Source organism: Anser brachyrhynchus, assembly GCF_964034855.1.
Source record: "Anser brachyrhynchus genome assembly, chromosome: 3".
Lineage (NCBI taxonomy): Eukaryota > Metazoa > Chordata > Aves > Anseriformes > Anatidae > Anser > Anser brachyrhynchus.
This window is the reverse complement of record NC_137696.1, coordinates 34218848-34242403: the sequence shown is the minus strand read 5'-3', so window position 1 is coordinate 34242403 and position 23556 is coordinate 34218848. Positions and strand designations below refer to the sequence as shown.

Here is a 23556-nt window from a genome sequence, read left to right as displayed (position 1 = left end):
TTGCCTTGTAGCCATACATAACGTTCTAGTCTCTGGAATGAGTTTGGAGGAATAAAAACAAACAAAAGTAAAGCAAACAAACACCTTGCAGAAGTTTTTCTTTCCTGGCACTGTGCAACCGTTCTCAAATGACCAGTTCCTATTGCTAGGCTTACTAAGGTTGCTTATCGAAGGTTGTGTAGATGCTGAGAACGCTGTAATAGTGATTAGAGCATCTCTTGGATTGCTACAGGAAATAGTGTGCTAAAATAATAGCTTGACAGTACAATGCATGGAGTTGCTTTTAATTCTTTGTTCTCTACTGTATCACCATGGTTTAAGCTCCTTGCAGCACAGGCTTCTTCTGGCACAGCACTGCACACATGGGATTGTGAATTACAAGAGGAGTTGCTGTCCCTTCTGAAGATATTCACGTAAATCAAAGCTTGTTTGCGGTTTCTGCATCTTAGAGGACTAATTTATATCTAATGTCGAGGTGCTGTGCCTGCTCTGGGTCAATGGCAGCCATTGGCAATGGGTGGCTTTCCCGGTGCTGGTAGAGCCTTTTATGAGCTGCAAACCTCCCAGTGCGTGCAGCTCTGACTAGCGAGTTTTAGTAATGGCTGCCTGTAGCCATTTGCAAAGAAGTCTGAAAAACACCGCTTACACTCCAGATCTGATTCTCCTAACTTCCTCTTAAATCTGTTTTGAGGACTTGGCTTTTGCAAAACTAAATATGGTGAGAGATGCTCCTATTTACAATCCGAGCAGTGCCCAGCTGAGTCGAGGAGTCACAAACAAAACTCTAGCTGTAGTGTAAGTCAGTAAAAGATGTGCTTGGCCCTGCTCGTGTGCGTGTGGCCCAGCCCTTTCAGATGACTAGCTGGCTGACCTTTCAACACCTCCCAGTGTGAATCCAGTGACGTGCTGAGGCTTCCCGGGTCCCAGCACCTTCTCATGTTTCCATACATAAGTTGTTTATGGATGATCGGGGACCGTGGGAGAACTTCTTTGCTCTTTAGCATGTTATTGGTGGTTATTCTTCTTGAAATCCCAGACTCTGTGCTGAGCAGACCTGTTTGCGGGGAGCTGCTGCCTGCTGGCATGGGGAGGGCTTCATCATGGTGTGGTGCCCCAGGTTCCTTCCTGGGGCAGAAAGTAACTGTGATCATTGGGCGTGCTTTATCTCCTGTTCAAGAGTGATGTGCTTGATGTAGTTCTAGCAACTTGCTTACCTGGAGAATCCGACCATGGTGGCGGGTTGCCAGACTTTGCATTGGTTTGTCTGTTAGGGGCTGCAGTGTACAAGGCTCTATTGCAAAAAGTCAAGAGCTAACAGCATGGCGCTGGATGTACTGACTGTGGCAGGTAGCTAGATGTGAAGTCGGGCTGCGTGGTCTAGTGTAAAAATCCAGCAGCATTAAAAGCTCAGTCCTATAAAGCAATTGATGCAAGTTTAAACCTCCCGTCAAGTTTCAAAGGGAGTTAAAGCAAAAGTCTGGCGTCTTAAGAACTGCTGATTGGATCAGAGCTATTTGAAGTAGTACGAGTGCTCTTCTTGAACTGCACTCTCAGTTTGGGACTCTGGTTTGGGGCTACTGGTGGTAACATTAGGGGGTGTATATGGTGGGGTTTCCTGGGCTCAAGGTCCAAGACTAGATAGGATGTAAATTGCACAGTTAAGTTGCTTCTTGGTTTTAATTTGGTGTTGCAAAATGTTATGAAAGTAGTTAAACACAGAAGAAAACTTGATTGCTTATCAAAATAGGTTAAAAGAATACATAGTTTGCGGAAGAAAAATGTGGCTGACAAGCAGCTAGTTGGGCTGCATGCTTCTTTGGCGTGATCTTGTGTTATAAGCATCAGACAGCCAAGGGGTTAAAATGGAGCAGAATCATTTCAATAAATGATAGCCATTGGAATGGTTGTTAGGACTGTGCTCTGTCAGGTGGGAGCTTTCTGTGTAGTGCTGGCTTATTGCATCTAGGCAGCGAGCTTCAGATCTGTGGAAGGAACCTGTTTAAGCTACCCAAACAAAGCACTAGAAAAGCGTGGAGATTGTTGGAGCGTTCTGGTACCCTCAAATCGAATAGTCAAGTCCTGCACAAAGCTGTCAAGGCCTGTTTTTTCTTTTGCCAATAATCTCTTCGGGGCTGAAGGGCTATCCATAAGTGCATCATCTAGTAGACATTTGAGATGTGGTGAAACTGAAGCCTGTACGCTTTTGCTCTCCCATCACGTTGACTGTTTGCCCTTGTATTCTCTTAATATGTTACCCCACATCTTAATGCGTGAGCAATGTTCTACAACAAAAAAAGTTACTAAAAAGCTGTTTGCTGCCTCTAACATAGTTGTTAGCTAAAAGCATGTGACTTACCATATGGCAGGTGTCGCGTGGTACTGATGGGGAGCTTCCCTGAAAGGAGTCCTGAGCGCCACTTGTACCGGCCCTGTCCTGGTGGCATTCTGATGAGCAAGGTGTTTCCAAGGGAGCCCCGTTGTGCGTAAAGTGGCCCTCCAGCTGGCTGTCCCAAGATCTGCTTTCACATCTTCCCTGCTTGAGATAATTCTTCACTTCTGCCTCCTCGTCTCTTCCTGTGACTGCTTCCTAACCTCAGCTGAACAAGAGATCTGGTGCTTATTAAAAAAAAACAAAAATAAAAATCATAGCACAGTGTTGGGTTGGTCAGATGTGCATGTGATGAAAATCGGAGCAGAGCTTTTTGAGGTTAACAGTTCGGACTGCGGTACTGGCTGTCTTTAGAACAGGTTGTTTCTCCTTGTATCTTTTTTTTCCCATTATAGAATGTAGATAATGATATTGATCTCCTTTGGAAAATAAAAGGTGCAAGCTTAATATTGTTTTGAATATAGGGAAAACGGGCAACTGAGGAATTGATCTTAGCTGCGAAGAACTAGTTTTTGCACTTCTGTTAGCAAAATCTCATATTTGACTTCCTGAAGATTCAACTAATGTTTTCACCGAGCAATGTCTTAATATGTTTGAGTTTGAAAACATTTGGATTTGAACTGCTATGGGTTCGTTCCACCTTCTCTTGTAGCTACCCCTGTTGTTTAATGCTGAATGTTGCTCTGTCTGAAGCAGATGGCAGAACAGGATGTTGACCTGTTGTAGACACTAGTATATGCTGGTTTATTAGTTTGGATCTGAAGCTTGGGTTGTGCTGAGATGCAAAACTGAACTGGATGGGCCAAAGTGCAGATATTTGTGCAAAGAAGCAGCTGCAGGTAGGCTTGTCAGAGGATGGTGGTTGAAGTGTAATGTGAATGCTCTTGAAAACTGAGCACTAAATATAGATCTGAAGACCTGACTTAGGAGTATAGGAATTCAATTTCATGCTAATTGGAATGTCTCTGTTTAGATGCAGAGGTTCCAGTAACTCAAGATCCTTTATATAGGAATAAAGATTCCATCAACACCAATGTAGTTTAGTTTGATATTCCTAATGTGATAATTTCAGCCACTAAAAGCTCAAACTGTTGTCTTTTCTTTGTATTTAGCTAACTGTTGAACTCAATGGTCCTAAATAAGTTCATTTTGTGTTAATGTGAGAGCCTTTTCAGAATTTCCATTTTTAGGATTTTTTTGCCTATTGTGAATACTCTAGCATAAACCGATCGTTTATTTAAACACTTCAGGTTGCTATTTATCCACACAGAGGTGAAAGCAAAGCTTAAGTTGTTCTCTTCTGGGAACCTGACTTGCAGGCATGCACGGAGACCTTTAAGTGCTGGCTGTTACCACAGTATCAGAGTTTGGTTTCTAGAATTTTTTGGAATACATAATTCCAACACATTTGGTAGATACGGTGATGTGTGCTGACTTTTTTGTCAGATACAGACTTCAAGTGCAGGTCATCTGCACTTAGCTGTTGCTGTGCTTTGGTGTACTAGCTATCTTAATTGTTAAACATCTCATTTCAGTACGAGGATGTCGTCCTGGGAAGATCGTTCAGATGACCGAAGCAGAAGTTCGGGGCTTGTGCATAAAATCACGGGAAATATTTCTTAGCCAGCCTATTCTTCTGGAACTAGAGGCACCTCTGAAAATTTGTGGTATGTAAACTTCATATATCTGTATTCTATGTAAGTGTACACACCTCCATAGGTTTAATATGCTAGTTGGAATGGAAAGAAAATCCAATGAAAAAGATACTGGGATAGGCAAATGACCTTGACTTGGGCAGTACGAATTAGTGACTGAGGTCTTTACAATCTTAAATGCCATTTTCAACGTAGATTGGATTAAGTCAAGAAAAGGCAGTTAACAGTTGTTCCTGGTACTGTTCAGGAGCAAGTTCTCTTGCCGATAAGAGCTGCCTGTGCTCTCTTCTAGTGCTAATTTTGCAACCTGTCACTTGTACTTCCCTAAGGACTGCTTGCGTGGAGCTGCTGCTACTCCTTAGATCGTTATTTCAAAAAGCAGCTAGTTCTTTAAAAACAGAGCAAATCTTTGCTGTTGTACTTGTTCCCTTCAAAGCATAAGCAAAACAAAGATCTTTATATGATATGAAATGGAATGCTTTCCTAGTCCTTGTTCAAAAATAGTGTTGAAGAAAGTGTCGATCTAAAAAAAGAAAGATTCGTAAATTAATTTGTTAACATGTAAAAATCCCTTGAGCTTTATAGCAAGTATTATCAAACAACATTGTCATCAAATATGGGTGAAACTGTGCTTTACATCTCTAAGCTCTTATAATATGCTAGACATCTTCAGAAGTACACTGTTGTTAATAGGTATGCAGGCTTGTTTAAAACTGTTACTAAAGTATTGTAAATACAGACGTGTAATCATCCTTCAAGTTATTCACAGCAGACACAACCTTAGAAAGCAGTAAATTTCTAGAATTAGGCTGCTTAAAGTGTCAGAGTTAAAATTGAAACGGTCTTTGAGTTTGTTACTAACATGCCCAAAGATGAATTGTCCTCTTCCTAGGCTTCCTCCCGGCAGGCCTAATGTAGCAATCTTCCTTACATTGAGAGGATATTACTAATTATTAAAACATAAAAATAAAAGAATAGAAAAGTACTAAAGACAAAGTCACTTTTAAATGACTAATTGCTTGGTAGGGTGGGGAGACAAAAACCAGACCAGCTTGTTTAATAACACAAAGTTGAAGGGAAAATCCAGCTTTAGCACATTGTCTTCATGCTAGGCTGAGGAAAAGACTACAGTAGTCTCTACATATTCTTAGATAAAGGAAAGGTGAAAACTCAAATATTGTGCATAAGTCAAAGTCTGCAAAGTATAATTAGCCTCCTTCAAAGTTAATTTCTCACTTCTTAAAATCTAGACAGCTGAAAGGACTCTTAGATGCACAATAAGGTAGCAAATGCACAGTTAGATAAGGCATTTGTTATTTTTAAATTAGATTGTAAACAAAGTGATAGCACATGGAAGCGTCAGGTGCATCTACATTTAGTATTAGAGCAATTGTCAAAGATGTATGTACTTCAAAGTGAAAGAGTGATGATGTCTTTCACCAAAGCAAATTAGGCAGCTGTACTACTTTGAACTACCATATAAGTGTATTCAGGCAACGCTTGAGGGATCATTATAGGACTGTCTTTTCTTGTAATCAAGTCAGTTCAGAATAAGCTTTTACATCTTGAATGACTGCGTTCTAACGTAAGATGAAAGATGTCTTATGTAAATGTCCATTTTAAAATAGTTGCAGCTTTTATCGGAAGGCTTCATATCTGATGGACTTCAACTTGTGCCCATATGAACCTGTATTTTAAATTATCAACTGCCTTCAATGGAACAGTGTTAAATGCTGTGGTCCCTTTACAAAATAGTTTCTACAAAATGTAGAAACTTTACCCTGTAAGTCCTTTGGTCATTCTGGCTCATGTGCATGACTGAAAGTAGTTCGAGACAATAAGCGTAATATTTATTTACTTGGTAGTTAATTCTGATGGTGAAGAAGTCTGGTGAGTACTAATAAAACAGTTTCAGAGCACTAGACTCAACATCATGGTGACTTGTTGACAAGTCTTCTATGTTTCCTTCTGATGACAACCTGGAGATTTCCAATATCAAGTAGACTAGAATTGTTCTTGTTGCAGTGCATGTGAAAATGATTTTAGCTGGTGGAACTACAGAGCGCATGCAATTGGATAATGCATAATATTTATCATTATTAAAAGAAAATTAGGATATAATTCCCCTCCTGGAGTAAGGAATAGCTTTAAAAAAAAAAGATATTGCCTGAAGAAGGAAGTATTGAATTTATTATGGAAAAAATAAAGAACAGAGCATCAACTAGTAACTGGAGTACATAGCTATAAGACTTGAACTGGTGAGCATACAGGTCTGGGAATGCCTTTTCAAGATTATGGAAAAAGTTGTAGGCGTGGGGGTATTGCTGCTTTTTTAGTTTTATCACAGTATCACAGATTTCTAGGTTGGAAGAGACCTCAAGATCATCGAGTCCAACATCCGACCTAACACTAAGTACTCCACTAAACCATATCGCTAAGCTCTATATCTAAACGTCTTTTAAAGACCTCCAGGGATGGTGACTCCACCACCTCCCTGGGCAGCCCATTCTAATGCCTAACAACCCTTTCGGTAAAGAAGTTCTTCCTAACATCCAACCTAAAAATCCCCTGTCACAACTTTCACCCATTCCCCCTCGTCCTGTCACCAGGCACGTGGGAGAACAGACCAACCCCCACCCCGCTACAGCCTCCTTTAAGGTACCTGTAGAGAGCGATAAGGTCACCCCTGGTATGGTCGTGGAAGCAAATTCTCTACTGGAGAATAACTGTGTTTAATAAAAACAGGTATTTTGTCACAGAACAAATGACAAAAGTGAAAATACATTTGTGGCGTGCTTAGTGTAAAGGACCAGGAGGTAGTCAGTATTATCGGCATATAGCCTGTAATGAACATTTCTTAGGTGGATTTTTTGCATTCGGTCACTCCAGTAATGAATTCTACAGTCAGCTGGAATACATCACATGCATTGTATGAGTTCCTGTAGAGTGGCTTTGGTATTATCTTTGACCTTAGGGGCAGCTCAGATGGTTACTTTTGGCTAGTCTGATATGACATGGTGTTTTAATTTCTGCACAGAGCTATTTCATGGAAAGCCTGCTTAATTTTGAAGGTGGCAGTGTGATGAGTAAGTTATTTTTCCTAAAATACTTCTGCAGGGTTGAATATCTTACAAAGGTTGTCAGTCTTTGAGTCTCTGTACTGTTTTTGTATAAATAATTGCATCAAAGGAGTTACCGTGAATGCCAGGGAATGGGGATCTTAGTACAACAGTGTTATAGGAGGACAGGCAGTTGACCTTTGGAGTAAGTGCTCACTGCCAGCACAATGTTTGGTTTCTCTCCAGTCAATCTAGATCCTTTAGTGATCTGTTATTGCAATAAATAATGTGACTTGACTTTCTCTTAGTACATTGGCTTCCTGGCCAGGTAACTGTTCAATTAGACATTCTTTCAGACTTCGTTTTAATTTGAATAAATTAGAGCATGATTAGAAAGCTTAAGCTTAATTGTGAAGACTCCTTGTGTGGCTTTTGTTTTTCAGGTTTTCATAATTAGCATTTCCACGCAGATTGTAAGTTACTTGCTTTTAGTAAATACTTAAATTTGTAATGTTAGCATGGTTCTCACCTTTCTGATGCATATTGCCAGTTTTTTTTTTTTAAGGAAAGTATTTCTTTTAAGATCGGTTAATAAAAAGTGATTGACTTAAGTTCTTGATATGTCTGCTCTTTACACTGTTGCACTAATTCTTGGTAAACGTTTTCTTATTCAGGTGATATTCATGGTCAGTATACAGACTTGCTTCGACTATTTGAATATGGAGGATTCCCGCCAGAAGCTAATTATCTTTTCCTTGGAGATTATGTAGACAGAGGCAAACAGTCTTTGGAAACAATTTGCCTACTCCTGGCGTATAAAATCAAGTACCCAGAGAACTTCTTTCTCTTAAGAGGAAATCATGAGTGTGCTAGCATCAATCGGATCTATGGATTCTATGATGAATGTAAGCAAAGCCTGTTCCTTCTGAAAGCCTGTTATGTACTGTGTGTTTTGGAAGCATTTCTAGTAGTGACTCTTAAACTGCAAGGGTTTCATTATAATGTGAACCTTCTTTGAAATATTCTGTGAACCTTCTTTGAAACTTTCTGAAAGTACCTACCAAGATAAGGTTAAACTCAAATATTTCTTCTTCTGCTGTCCTTGAAATACTATTGCAGGAGATTGAAACCTAATACTCTGGAATATATCTCTGTAAAGATGCTTTGGTAATGTCCATGGTCAGGTTGTGATATGTATTGTAGGTTGGCTTGAAGAAAACAGCTGTCTCTTCCTAATGTCATGCACTGTTCTTGTAGGCAAGCGGAGGTTTAACATTAAGCTCTGGAAGACCTTCACAGACTGCTTTAACTGTCTGCCTATTGCAGCTATTGTGGATGAGAAGATCTTCTGCTGTCACGGAGGTAAGTTGGTGACTGCTTTTAAAGGCCGTGTCTAACCTGATCTTTGGGTTAATATTATATCAAATGGAGCATGCATTTGCATACCTGATATTTAGATGGAGATGCTTATCTTTATATTGTCTGTAAAGGTCATCATTATGTCTTGTGCTTTTCTGTGCACCTGGCAGCGGGCAGGTGTTATCCTAACCAGATACACGTGGCTGCCTTTGCCAAAGGGGTGTGTCTAAGTATTTACATCAATATGTCCCTCTTTGAAGGACACTGAATACTAGAACTCATGCCTAATTTGCTTCATTTGCCGTAGCTAGGACTGCACGGACTGATAGCAAACACTGGGAGCTGGAGCAGTAAATTGAAAGAACAAGTTTCATGAGTAACCCCAGCTCTGTAGTCTTGGCCTCTTTAGCTGGTTTTGTAAGATGGTGGAAGAGAACTTTTTGCTCACATAATTAAACCTCTTGCTTGAAGTAAGACTAACATTAGATCAGGTCAACCATGGCTTGCCCTGACTCCATAGAACCTTCCCTGTTGGAAAACCTACATTCTGCTGCCTGTTCCAGTGCTGCCCGGTTCCGGTAGTGAACAAAGCGTTTGTTGTTGGTCTGCAAGAGGCTTGTGACTTCTGCCCACATCGGAACTTATTCAGGTGCTTTTCTTTGTAGAAGGAGACTCTGTATTTTTCTGGGCAGTGATGCTTCCAGGTCTTTGGGACCTGGCAGAGTCCTGTCACAATTCAAACAATTGACAACACTTTCCAAATACTGTTGTAGTAGAAAGAGCCGTCCCACCTTCTTGCAACTTGCAACTGCCTCCATTATTAAGCAGCTTGCTGCCTTGTATCAAGTGATCCAGAAATGACCTGGTAGGTGTCACAACGGCATTGTCAGTGAGGTGATTAGAGATTAGTGGAAGTAAGAGCCTTGCAGAAACTTCTAGTTTGACTGAACAGCTCTGTTGGGACGTAGACATAGCGTGCACACGAAATTCCTGAAGAGATTTCTTGAGACTGAGGTTGTATTGATGACTGCTACTCTGCCTTTATTCTTCATGAGTATCTTTACAAGGGCTCTGTCTGTATGGAATGTGCAATAAAAATGATCCTGCCTTCTCTTGCATCTTGTATTGGAAGCTTCAGCGTACAGTGCCTGCTAGTCTAAGCTTATCAGTTTTAAGCATAATATGCTCTGAGGTATTATCTTGTTTCTAAATGCAGAATTAATACAGACAGTTGTGTCTGTGCTGGTCTCCAGGTAGCACTGGCATGTTAGAGAAATGTTTGTTTTATCATAGGAGCATTTCTTGTTCTCATTCTCATCGTTGTGGTGTGGTGTCTATTTTTTTTTAAGGGCCTGTTACCTGTATTATGAGCTAGATCTCAAAATTTTAAGAATGTAAGATACAAAATAACATGCACAGAGGAAGTCATCAGCAATGGCTAAAAAAAGTCATAACTTTCAGAAAAAGCTGGTAAAAGAAGTGTTCCTTTGCTATTCTTATACCACTTTGTATTTTGTTTTATTTGGGAAACAGAATGAATGTTGACAAAATACAGGGGCGTTCCAGGTAAATAATTAAGCTTAGGTGGTGGAAGGTCATCAAGGATGCTTAGCAGGTAGAGTAGAATGCTTCATTCTATGAAAAAAACAAATACCTTAATGTTTATGTGCACTTCAGACCTGAGTTACAAGCAAGAAGCCTAGAAAGTTATTTTCAAGAAAAATATGAAGCTTTGTTAACTTATTGGGGGGGAGGGAGGAGAGGGTTTAACCTCTTTAAGGAAGGAAGAAAACTTCTGTTATGCATAGTACACTTAGAGGATCCTCTTGTGAAGAAAAAAAAAAGCAGAACAGTATTTACTGTTTTATTGGTTATTCATTGTCCCTTAAACTTGTACAGGTTTCATCTGTAACTGAAATTACTGTCACTCACAAGCTGTAAAATAAAGTGAAACGCTTACTAAATGTGCTGTGTGCTCCTGCTAAATGAAAATGGCCCTTCAGCACTTAAGCTCTGCCCTTTTTCCACTCTTCTCCAATCCTGTCCAAAACTGCATTCCAGATCCCCTGAAGTCATGGATTGTCAACGCCTTTTCATGATGTTACTACTATAATAAACACTGAGGCAGCAGCACTAACCATACAACTCTGCTGGAGGTTGAAGCTAGCAGGTAGATATAAGGTAGGTGCCTTTTTTACTATATTGCGCATTTTTGCATAGTTTATTTTAAAAATATTGTCCTATGGGATATATAATAAAACTTTGCAAAACCGCATAACATAGTAAACAAAAGGCACCTAACTTACCCCAGTAGGCTACCTACAACAGCTTAAAATCCCAAATCAGCTTTTTTTTTTTTACTCAGACTTCTGCGTTCTGTATATCACAGTATTAGTCAAACCTCTCTTGCCATCCCTTTCTCCAAATGTTCACTCTGCCAAAGGATCTTTCATTGTAGTCTTCTCGCTTGCCTCCTCCCCTCCTTATTAAATCTCTTCCCTGTCTTTCCATGCTGCGCATAGAAGTCATATTCTGGCTTTTTTCTCAAAGCTGTCCTCTCAGATAACTTCTTTGTTCTTTATCTCACTTCATTGAAGCTTATTCCATAACCATTCCCAGCTCTGCTTTGTATTCTGTATGTATTGTCGTCTTTGTGATGCCATGTGCTAGTTCTAATCTTTAGAGACTTTTTGTGATAACTTCCGAATTTCTACAAATTAAGCCCATGCTGTAGCATCATGTTGATGAAGCACATTGGTCTGACCACATTAAATCTAATCTCAGAAATGAGAACTGTGTTAGTTTAGTAGAATGCTAGAAAAACAGAATCCCAGAGCTTGAAAATCTTCTGTCTTGTGACATTGCTGACATGGAATGTATGTTGAAGCTGGGGAGTCTTCTTGATATTCCTACGTCGTATCCAGAGAGATCATAGGAGCTTTCTGGATTACACTCTAAAAATATGTAACAATCACTTTACCAGCTCTGCATGATGAGAGTGGTTTCAAATCTAGTGCCTGGACTTGATGAGTCTGCCAGGAGTAATGACAATTCATTTTCTGTTTTCCATTAGGGAGGGTGTGCTCTTACGCTTCAAGAAGATAATGTGCTGAATGGTACTTTTTTTGTGCTCGGCTGTCATTATGTGACAAGACAGCTTAATTCAATGGTGTACTTTTCAGTTTATTTTCAATACATGGGTTGCAGCAATCACTGTAGCGGGAGCAGCCTGACCGAGTTTCAGCAGCCTGTTTGCCTTAGCTCTTTGATTTGATGCTGATCGTGCACGGTTCTTGTCTGTAGATCTGAATTTCAGACGTTAGCTATTTCTGTTTGTGCAAGGGAAATTACGATACTTGGGGAAAGATGGCCTCTTGAATCATTACAGAGGTCTACAAACATGCAGGTAGTTTTGTGGGCGTTTGGTATTTTACAGCAGTGTAAAATAACAAAATTAACAGCTACAGCACTGAGACATGGTGTGTAATAACAGTTTTCTTTTAAAATACTTCATATTTTGGGTGTAACCCGAAATGTTGAGAGCTGTAAGCCCGCAGAAAGTCACAAACTGGTTGTGCTAACATCAGTGAGACTGCCCATTACTGTGTCAGGGTGTGGTGCTCCCTGGAACCTACACACCTTTGTGCTAATGTACTCTGCATGCAAATGGGTCAGGTTTGGGGAGGGAGAAGTGATAGGGTTGGTCGAAGCTTAAAAGCTGGTTATCTGTTTGAATTTATGTTACTCTCCCTGTATTGTTGTGCAAGTAGAACTGGCTTAAACTTCTTTGTTACAGTATTCATCAAAAGATTCACCTTTCACAACTCCAGGGGATTGTCATGAAAATACCTTCAACAAGCTGATGAGGACAGAAGGCTTTTATCATGAAACCACTCTAAGATTTCAGCTTTTTCTGTTAATACTTTTAGGAAAGTTCTTCAGGTCCTTCTTTACATCAAATGTGTTGGAGTCATTGTTGATCCAACATGTACGTTGCCACTGTCCAAACCTGGACGTTAGCTGAAGTTCCTTTATGTGGTGACTCCTCTCCAGTGACAGATTTCCTGTTACATTCAAAGTTCTGGACTGTGTAAAATGGATATGGCTTGCTAACACACAACATTTGATCACATTAGAACTACAGGCTCTCGTTCTTTATTTGGTGAACTTGTCGTAGGTCACTTAAGTATTCAGCTCACTTTCATACCTTTAGTTAAGGTCATGTTAAGATCCCAGAGCATCTAGTAGGCTTTTGTCATGCCTGTATGCCAAGTAAAACAGTTCTGGAGTGCATACCTAAGCAGTTCAGAGTAGCTTTGGAACCCCATCCTTCGGCTGTAAGTACATGTTAATATGACAAAACTATGCAAAAAGAGGTGTGTTCTGTGTGATAAATGACTTGACTCATCAAGGTACTGTGGTTTTATAAATGAGTAAGCAGCTGAGCTGTAGTAGATGACTTCTTGACTGACTACCTTTGTGCTCCTGATCTATTGCAGTTGCAAAGTCTAGTATTCATTGACAGCATCCAGTGACTGCAGCTCAACTGATGGGTGGTAGCACATTGAAACTTGCTTACAATTTTAGTCATACCTGCAGGCTGCTTTGGCTTGTGGTCTTTTAAAGCTGGTAGGGTATTTTCCTGTAGCTTTTAGAAAGTAAGTTGCTTGCAAAGAAGGTAATCTGCATCCATTTTAATTGTACTGGCTTTCTCTCTAGTGCACTGTTAAAGAGAGCATACTTAACTGTAGAGTTCTGGGCTGTGTGGCCCGGCAGGAAAACAGTTAAAACTTCTTAGTAGTTTCAGTTATGTTATTCTGTGTCCTGTTCAGGAGCTTAATGGTCTTGCAGAAAACTGTTTTGTTTATATTACAGTGGAAACAATGGGTGCTGTATGACTTTGAACCTTTGTTTGTTCTCTGGAACCCTTTTTAACAGGTAAAATGTGTTTATAAAGCGCTTGGGTTTTTTGTACTTACAGGACTGTCTCCAGATCTCCAGTCAATGGAGCAGATCCGGAGAATTATGAGGCCTACAGATGTTCCTGACACAGGTGAGTGACATGGAATTTACTGTAAATTGGTGTTAGTGATGAAACAGGTTTAATCAGTTTCTGTACAGGCGATAGTGCAATGACTGAATTCATTAACTCAGTACAGTATTCGCTGACTTCCTTGCAGGACATGCGTCTTGTTCCTCATGATGGCTCAGTTATCTGGTACTGCTAGAGGTTATTGCCCACATCATTATTGCTTGTTATAACAGACGAAGACATCCTATCCAAGCCTTCCTTAAACTCAGAAATCTAATGGAAGATCAAATGAAACTCAACAGCTTGTTATTTTTCTTGCTTTGACTAGGCTAGGCACACCCAAACGTTATAGTCTGTCGAAGAAGATAACTGTTTAAAGGTTGCTGAGTATTGAAGTATTTGGGCTTCTCTTTACCTGGGGCCAGTAGTAATGTCTCCTTCCTCTTCAGATTTGTATAGTCACTTCAGAGTGATTGGAATTTCATTGCTTATATCAATATACCAGTCATGAAGTTTTCTTCTGCTAATTAGTTATACTTTGTGTACATGTATTGTGCGGAAAGCACTGGAAATTTGCATTCAATAATCTTTTGAATGGTATTAATTACCTTCTGTAGTGGCCTATTTATTCTAAACTTTGTTACTAGTGGATTGAAAAGACTGTCAGGCAGTACAATAGTATATTTTTTTTTAAGACTACCGTTGAAACTAATATTTTAAGTTAACTTTCAGAGGGCTTATCACATTTAAAGCTTTTGGAAACACAAATTATTACAACTAACCCTTGGAACAGAAGAATTTTACTTCCTGTAATGTGTTCAGTGTTAATGCTTAGGAGTAATTCAGGGTCTGATTTTAATATCCATCGTCCCTTAACTATACTTCAGTACAAGCTGGTATATGCACACTTGAAACTGAGATGCGTTACTAGATGAAGTAGTCATTTATAATACAGAAATACTCAAGTTCTTCCTCATGCTATTTATAATTCACTCCATATCAACATAAATGTCAGTACAAATGAGTCAAACTTTAAATTTATCAGATCTTTCAGAAAAGGTAGTTTTATTCAACAGGCTAATACTACTGCTTGGGCCACCCCCACTTCAGGAATGCCCTTGCAGAATGTAATTCCAGTTTCCATGGACACTCCACTGAAATCATGCATTCCTAGTACCTCCTAAAAATAAGCACAGATTTTTTTTAAAAAAGCTTTTGATCTACTGAGTGGATCAAAATTTGCTGTCTTCATTTTGCTTTCAGAAGCAATAGCCAGATGTTTACCAGCAGAGGTAAAAGTGACAGTGACATTGAAGGACTTTGTTTTTTTGGGCCTACTTGAGGCAACTGATATTATTGAATGGAAGTAAATATTGTGGAAAATAAACTGAAGCAGTCTTGCTGCTGTGAAAGTTATGAATTCTTAAAAGCTATCCATTCCTAGAGGGACGCTACTTCATGAACACTTGTGTTGATGTAGAAATTACTAGTAGATGTTCTTGTGGCTTGTGCTGGTAAGATTAGATCAATTAGACCATTACGATAGCTTCTTGTAGTCTGATGGAAAAAGCCTTTGCAACGTCAATTGCAGTTTCAAGACCTCTTATTTTGATGGCTTTTTCATGGGGTTTGGAAGCTGTTTGCTCAAATCTAAGTCTGTATTCCAACTTAAATCACTTGCTTTAGTAACACTTGTAGTTGCATTTTGTGCGGCCAAGGTATTCTGGTTGACATTGCTGACCATTCACTTATTAGGAAACTTTAGCTCCTTTTGTGCAATCTTGAATATCTCAAAGCTGTGTTCTGGTGTTCTTCCAGCCAGCCTAACCTATTGTCATGGTGGGTGTTTTATGTTAAAATAAACCTATTGGGGTGGCAAGGTTTAGTTTTAGTTGTGTAGATGGGACAAGCTTGTTGCAGGGTTCTGTTATACAACTGTTAAAAGATGGTAGGACAAATTAGCTTACAACCATGTACGACCCGAAACATTATTTGATCTCTGGCAGAGAAGTACTTCCTAAGCAGTTGAGACAAGCAGCTTCTGCCACTAGTTGGAAATTCCTGCTAAGAAACCACTAGGGATTGCAGTGAAACTATTGTTTTGAAAAATGTTATATTCAGTATAGAACTGAATTTCAGTAAGTTTTCATCAAATGTCATCTGTATTCAGTAATTTATTTCTGGATAGATATTTAAAATGGAGTTCTACTTGCTCTGTTACATCTTTCAAAAGCAAATCAAATAAAGGCAAGCTTCTACAGAGGAACTGTAACTGTTGCCAAAAAACATTTGATAGCTGTGTATAAAGACAAAATACTCCAGTTGCACAACGAGTTTCTGACATTGATTTTGCTTGAATATAACTTGCAGGATCTTTTATTTTTAAAAGTGTCTTCATTATCTTGTGTAGCTAATAACGGCTTAACTGGAAATCAAACTTTGAGTGCCTATTGTGTCTCCTCTTGGTTGTGAAACAAAGTTCTTAAGTAGTTTAATACCTAAGGGTTAGTCATCATAGGTGAAGAAAGTACTGTTCAATACAAACTGAGATACAGTTTGAATGCTCTTTGGCTTGTTTGTATTGCAGCTGTATTGGCCTTAGGCATTGCAGTTGAACAAAAGGATCCTCTTCAGTACACAGTTTTAACTCAGTGTTAGCTGACCTTTCATTGGCAGCAGAGAGTGCTGCCAACAGATCTGGATTTGATCTGTGCTTTACCAGTGCTAAAAATTACAAAGATTTTTTATTACTTGAATTTAGGTTCCAAACTGATTGGCATGAAGCTTTTTGAAAAGTCAGGGGTAGTCCAACCAAGCTGAAAGTGCTACTTGAAACCATTTACCAAAATTTTGTTAAATTTTGATTTAGTCACGGTTATTAAGGTATTGTAAGAAAGCTTTGACATTCAGAAGCTCGTGGTACAAATTTGTTTGTGGTATTTCTGACCGGTCCTGTGCAGGATTCTACAATTCGCTGTGACTTTCAGACTAAGCTTGCTTGGTGAGCTGTGAAATTGATGGTTGTCTTTTAAAGTGCACTCACTGCAGTATTTTTGAACTCCTCAAATGCTCACTGTAAATATGCTGAATATTGCAACTAAGTATTATTTCAGGGAGATGTTTGGCTCTACTTTGTTTCATCTGAAGGTACTGTCCTTTGTAAAGGGAAAAATCCTGCCGATTACTCAAGGATTTTGCAGACATCTTTTGTCTCAGACAAAATTCAAATATTGCTATATTTGTTACAAAGGTGGTTTTTGTTTGGTTGTGTGGTTTTGTGTTTTTTTTTCCCCTAGGAGATCTGCTCTGGTAGTTATGGTAAAACTGGTTTACTTGTAGAACAATACTGCCTAAGACTAACATCTTCACTTGCATTATCTTTCAAAGGCTTGCTCTGTGACCTGCTGTGGTCTGACCCAGACAAAGATGTGCAAGGTTGGGGTGAAAATGATCGTGGGGTCTCTTTCACTTTTGGTGCTGATGTGGTCAGTAAATTTCTGAATCGTCATGATCTGGATTTGATCTGTCGAGCTCACCAGGTATGAATTATACTGTTGTTGCTTAAAACTTTCCCTTCTACAATTTATGCATTTTTGATGTTGGTTATCTGTAGGATATATTTAAACTTAGTTGGTGTTGCTTTACTTTCAGAAAAAGAAAAATGTCCATAATAAAGGAAATATAAGGCTGCATCCTACTGTTGTCTCATATTGAACTGAGTTTCTGATATCAATGAAGTGAAATATTAACACTAGATTTCTCCAGTGATCGATCTCGTTTGTCTGTCAGACTATTTTATGTGAATATTAGAGATGAAATGTCTAGGCTTAAAGTGGCAAAGTAAACTCAGGAACCACACTGAAGTTGCAGAGTTGTTCCACTTCAATATTAGGTAGTTCTCAAGTAATTGCAGCTTAAATGGTCTCTACTTGACTTCATGGAAGTATTCAGTACATTTTTGAATGTTTCTCCAAACCTGTACATAAAATCTTGCACTGCTGCCTTTTAGTTCAGTAACCTAGAGTACTTTGGCGTAGGTTTGTTTGACTTGCTGAAATGTGGAGAAAGCAGGGTTATTTTTGGCGCTGTCTTTAAGTACACATTTTTGTTTGCAATTTTTATCAAGTTATTTTAAGCAAGTGTCCTGCGTAGATGGACATCAGGTTTCAGTTTCTTGTGTAACATTTCAGTTTCATTATTTAGTTGACTTAAAAAGCTCTGGCATGCTGTGAAGGAAAAGTAGATTTTTAATCGTGGTATGGCTAAGACTGGGTACCCTATCAGAACGCTTAAATACTTCTTACAATTTTATTGCAAAAATACTGATATGCAGGATAGATGTTAAGATTTCTCAACTGCAGATTAAGATTCCTTTCTGTGTTCATGTAGTTGCTTCAGCTCTTTATTAAAAGTGTAACATCTTTCAAAAGACCACAGCAATTGGACTAAACTGAGCAGTATTCTGATGTGCACTGATCTCAGTGTGTTATAATGCGAAGCTTCTGTTTTGGGGAAGGGGGAATATCCTTAGTTGATATGTTGTACTGCTTGTTCTATCTTAAAGGTGAATTGTGCTCTTAGAGGAAGCACAGCAGAACCACCTTGCACTTAGATGTCAAAATTTACAAAAGCCTACACTTAAGATTTGTGCAGTCAACACTGGACTAAGTAAAACTTCATGGTTCAATTGCAATGAAGGTAGTATCGAGACCTTTTGTGCTCTGAACTAACAGGTCAAACGTATCCAAATTCAGTGTATAGCCAATAATATGCTGGGAATCTGTAAAGTGACAGTGCATAATCAGACTTACAAGTATAAAAATGCTAAACAGGGAAGCTGATGCATAGTTAACGTTGGAGTTGTCAGACAGTTGAAGCTATGTGATTTGGCATTCACTGTCCAGATAGACAAAAATGACTGAACCTGTCCTGTTTGAAAGCTGAGACAAAATACTTTTTCAGTGAATTCTGTTCATAAAAGTCCTGTTTGCCTCAAGATTGGCCTTTTTCTTCAACATGTATCTTTTTGTTTGAGAGCTGAATAATTTCTCTGGTGTTGACAGGTGGTTGAAGATGGATATGAATTCTTTGCTAAACGACAGTTGGTCACCCTATTCTCAGCTCCAAATTATTGTGGAGAGTTTGACAATGCAGGGGGCATGATGAGTGTGGATGAAACTCTGATGTGTTCCTTTCAGGTATGATATATTTGTACACTAAGTATTCCTGTAAGTGTTGGACTGTATAGACTGAATTAATCTGCTTGTTGACACGCTTATGGCTAGACTGGGTTGATACATTTGAGGTACAGAAATGGTGTCACAGCAGGCTCATGTCTGTGGACAGAGAAGTGGAATTGTAAAGCAACTATTCCCCAGACAACTGCGTGAGATTTGTTTTTCAAACTCCTAAGTATTAGTTACTACCTCTGTTTAGATCCTCGTTTTAGTGTTACTTGGGTGATTCTTTAGTCATACCTAATGATCAGAGTACATAATTGTGCAGACTAATGGCACCCTTTCAGTGCGGTTATTCTGTTCAGGTTTTATTCTGTATTTCTCCTTGGATGTGATGTCTTCAGCTCCTTTTCTCTCCAGTGTCTCCCCACCCCAGCGTAATGGCAGAACTAGAGGGATTTAGAAGTAGTAGATTTAGTTTTACATATTGCTGTTGTACATAGGATTCAGAAACTTGTAGGATCATGCTGTGATTTCCAACTCCCCACCCTGTTCCTGCTGATTGAGATTTCATGTTGGCTTAATGGCATTTGAAATGTTCTCAGCTGTCAGTGACTCAAAAGAACTTCTTTATTTTCTCTAAGATATTGAAACCATCTGAAAAGAAAGCCAAGTACCAGTATGGCGGACTGAATTCTGGACGTCCGGTCACTCCACCTCGCACAGCTAATCCACCGAAGAAGAGGTGAAGAAAGGAATATTGTAGAAACACCATCAGATCTGTCAAGGACAAAACTCCATATTACAGTATATAATAAGTGTGCACTGTAAAACCATCCAGCCATTTGACACCCTTTATGATGTCACACGTTTAACTTAAAGAGACGGGTAAAGGATCTTTATTAATTTTTCTAGTAGAAAGATGTGCGACACTGTATTGTAACAAGTATAGCTCCAAGTTCTAATATCCAGCATAGTTTAAAAAAAAGTATTAAAAAAAACTATTGCAACTACATATTCACACTTACCACGGTTTTTAAAGTTGACCAACATCCCAGTTAAAACTTGATGTAATAGTTAAACCAGATGAGAGCATGATGTTCCATTTGTGTAATGTGGTCTTATTGTTGCTTGATTGCTTTTACTTTGGTTATTTTGTAGCTAGAATGATGCAAATATGGTATCTAGTCATACTCCCTGGCTCTCTTTGAATTTGAAATAAGAAAGGGGCTTTTTAGAACAGCCATTGATCTTTTATCCTCCCCCTAACTTCATGTTACTCATAATAATGCCGCGCAAATATGTGCCCCGTTATAATGCAAAGTTTATAGTACGGTAGTGATTAAAAGGCAAACTAATTCCAACATGCCTAGACTGGATAGCTTGACAGCCAACGTAAATTGGAACAGAAAACCCTGTCTTGACTTTTTAACTTAAACTGCCACACAATGAATTTGTGCACTACACTATTTTAAATTATTGACATTACACTGTGCTATGGCACTTCATTTAACTTACGACAAAAATGGTATTGCCTATGAGTTGGTAACTTGATTATGTGGTACCTTGGCTTTAGTTTTATTAGCATGAAACACCTTTTGGCATGCTTAGCTTCCAGGTAACTCCCTACCTGCATCAGAATTCATCTTGCATAGTTCCACAGAACATGAAGATCCTTATTTGCTAAGCCTTTGACAGCTGACATTCTTTTTCATAAGAGGGTGTATTTAAATGGATGTTCATCAGTGGACAGTGGGTTGGCTGACTAGTGGTGAGCTAAAACTGCTAAATGAATGTCCAACGATTATAAGGCTTATGTCACTAAAGATTATATCCTTTGGATTTTCATGATCAAATTTCATATACTATTGTATAGACTTCTGCTTTGTAGTGTACTATAGTAGCAATAATTTCTGTACATGATCAAGAGTTATGCAGTATTTCTTTTCAGTTCTCTCCTTTCTCAAAAGGTAAAGATTGGCAAGAGGGTGAGATACAGAGAAGTTTATAGTAGGATACATGAAAGGCACAGATTTGTGATGCTTTAGGATGCAATACAAAAGCTTTTACTGAATATTGTTGAATTTGTAAGATTATTTGGGGGAAGGCTGCAGATTTATACCATTCTAAATGTGCATCAGTAGATGTAAAACTCTTGACTTCAGTATCGTCTTTGAAAATGTTAAATTGAAGATTCTGATAACTTACATTTTATGAACTGGCACATTATATAATGCGAGAGTTATATTGATTTCTGACACAGTGAGCAAGTTCTTCAAAATGGATTTAAGTCTCTTTTCTAATTCCATTTTTGTTTTAAATGCATATTTTAAATGTAGTTTTTTTCATTTAGTAAAAGTTGTCTAATTCATTTGAATGAAGTCTGACTGGTTATTTTTTACTGCTGTTTACTGTTAGTCAACAAGTGTGGGCTTTTTTTTTTTAAAGTAGCATATATGTTAATATGTTACTGATTTATATTGGATTGGTCTGTGGTTTTGAACAGTGGTTTAATTTACCCCATCGTGAAGCAAGTTGACTACATAGCATCAAATGTAGAGGTAGTTTTCATCTGGTACTGCTCAAAGATGCTTGTTCTTGCAAGTCAGTGATGACAGCAGTGTGAGTGAGAGTATTGTTGGTTCTTCACAAGGTTATTGATGAAATCTGTTACGTAGACCTTGATGAGGTAACTTCGTGCTCTTCAGTCATTGCTTACTTGAGGTTTGGTTTTACGAGTTTTGAAAATGATATTTTTTTGCCAAGTGCCAGCCTCTGTTATAAGGAATGTTACCGAACAGCTGGATTAATGCTTTCTTATTTTTTCCTTAGTTTCTGGAACAGTGTCTTCTGTATGAAATGTCCAGGTGTAAAGCTATATTTGTGAGTACCTAATGTGCTCACTTTTACTACAGAAGCTGCCGCAAGGGGAGAATCTTAAGGCATTCTTAAGTGTCCTAAAGAAATAGGATATTCTTGGTTTAATTTTATTACGCTGTGAAGCCAGATGTAGTGGTGGTATCCTGAAGAAATTGCTGTTTTTGTATAGCAGCAATCACTGGCAAATAGTTTGATTGCTTTTTTACCACTGGGTGACTGGGATGCCTGCCAACATCCTTCATCATCCCATACTAGGTTAAAAATACAGGGTTTAATAATCTTAACCTCTACAGATGTTTCTGGTATGGAATATCAAAACTAAGTCAGGAAGACAAAACTTACTGTACCAATTCAGCTCACATTTACAATGTTAATGTGGATCTATTGCCCAATCTGGAAAAAGGTAGAAATGAGAACCTGAGACTAATTATGCTCTGATAAAATTAATTCTTGTAAAGTAGTCGAGATGGTCCAGAAATCAGTAGCTTTTTATAACTTTCATTTAATCATCTGTGAAGTCAACAACCGCAAGCAGCGTATGCAGTTCTTACTGGAGCGTTAAATATTTGAAAGATCTGATGGAAAAGTTTGGCTTCAAATACTATGCTTTGAGGTGTAGCAACAGACCTTGTGAGACAGTAGCTACGTTGGTTTCTGATGTTTTAAACTGTCAAAGGTTTGGGGGCTAGAGTTTCAAGCATAACATAGGGTAGGCTTTTTTTTTATCTCATAGAGATACAGACATGGAAAAGACAGCATGGATTTTAATCACTTTTCAAGCTTAAATCTCTTTGAAAGTCCCCAAAAGTTGGAAAAAGTGATGAATGCCTTATTGATTCTACAAAACATTGACATGCTAATAGTGTAATTCTCCTTGTTTCAGGCAAGATTGCATAATGGAAAACATCTATGCTATGACAGTGTTAGTATGAATGACTAGCTGGGGGGGAGCAGGACAAGACTAAGGAGAAGAAAGGAAATGACCCTGCTGCCTGTAGTTTTTGGTTACTTCAGTCAATGTCCAGGAAATTCAGACTGGCCTAACAATGTGGGCTCAAAGTTTTCCATGGAAATTGCTGATGGACTGATTGTTGACAACTTTTTTTTCATGTAAGCATCTTGTCTGTACAAGGTTAAAATGCTGCCAAGTAGCACAGTGTTAGTGAACTCGGAAGTAACAGTATTCTGGAATGAGCTGTTAAGAGACAAAAAATATTACACCAGCTGAGGAGTATTTCTGCCTGTTCTCCCACACCCCTTTTTTATCTGACAGTAATATCCATTCTTGGTTTCACAGTAGAGTGCAACATGGCACACAACATCTTGTCCTTTTCCTTGTTGGTTGACAGGCTTTTTGTGATACCCAAGAGTTAGAGAAAAATCTGCTTTAATGTAATTTGAGGTGTTTCTATAGGGAAGTTGTTCTTTGGTCTTCCACATTGATTGATCGTTGATCTGAGACTTTTTTTGTCAGAGTTACTCTGAATGCTTCTTAACGATGTTTTCTACGCATGGAATATTCATAATTGTTAGCTACTTTAAAGGAGGAAAAAATACACATTTAAATATAGTTGTGATCATTATGTTGCTCTAACACAACACTGTCTCCGCATGGGTAGGCTTGTTTGTGCTGATCTGATCTATTTCCAGAAAATGTTGTAGGAAATAGACTCACTGAAAATATTCTAACTGGTCTTACATTAGTGGGCTGTATTGTTTGCTACATCTAGACACACAGAAGTACTTCTAGACACAAGTTTGAGATGGTCTCATTCATTGTTTCTGACTCTTTTTTGCAGTGTGATTCTAACTAATTTGCAGCGTGACTACGCAAATGTTCTGTTCGGTGTCAACAAGCTTCATGTTCCTATTAGGAAGACAGTTTGTACCATCTTATCCATAAGAGGACTTCATAGCTATGTATGCTACTGCTTGTAGTATCCTGGTGCAGTGCATTGCTTTGTTCTTACTTTCCTGGGAAACTGTGGCTGGAAAGTCTTCAGAC

General features: G+C 38.7%; 1 protein-coding gene across 1 annotated transcript in view; it reads left to right on the top strand.

The window, feature by feature from the left end:
- Positions 1-21048, top strand: part of PPP1CB (protein phosphatase 1 catalytic subunit beta) — a 29533-nt gene extending 8485 nt beyond the window's left edge. Inside the window, exons 2-8 of the mRNA XM_080588251.1 lie at positions 3925-4056; positions 7778-8008; positions 8361-8465; positions 13444-13515; positions 16882-17033; positions 18558-18692; positions 19316-21048. Coding sequence (XP_080444377.1) covers positions 3925-4056; positions 7778-8008; positions 8361-8465; positions 13444-13515; positions 16882-17033; positions 18558-18692; positions 19316-19420 — 932 coding nt within the window. The 3' untranslated portion in view covers positions 19421-21048. The remainder of the gene's footprint in view (positions 1-3924; positions 4057-7777; positions 8009-8360; positions 8466-13443; positions 13516-16881; positions 17034-18557; positions 18693-19315) is intronic.
- Positions 21049-23556: the final 2508 nt, after the last annotated feature.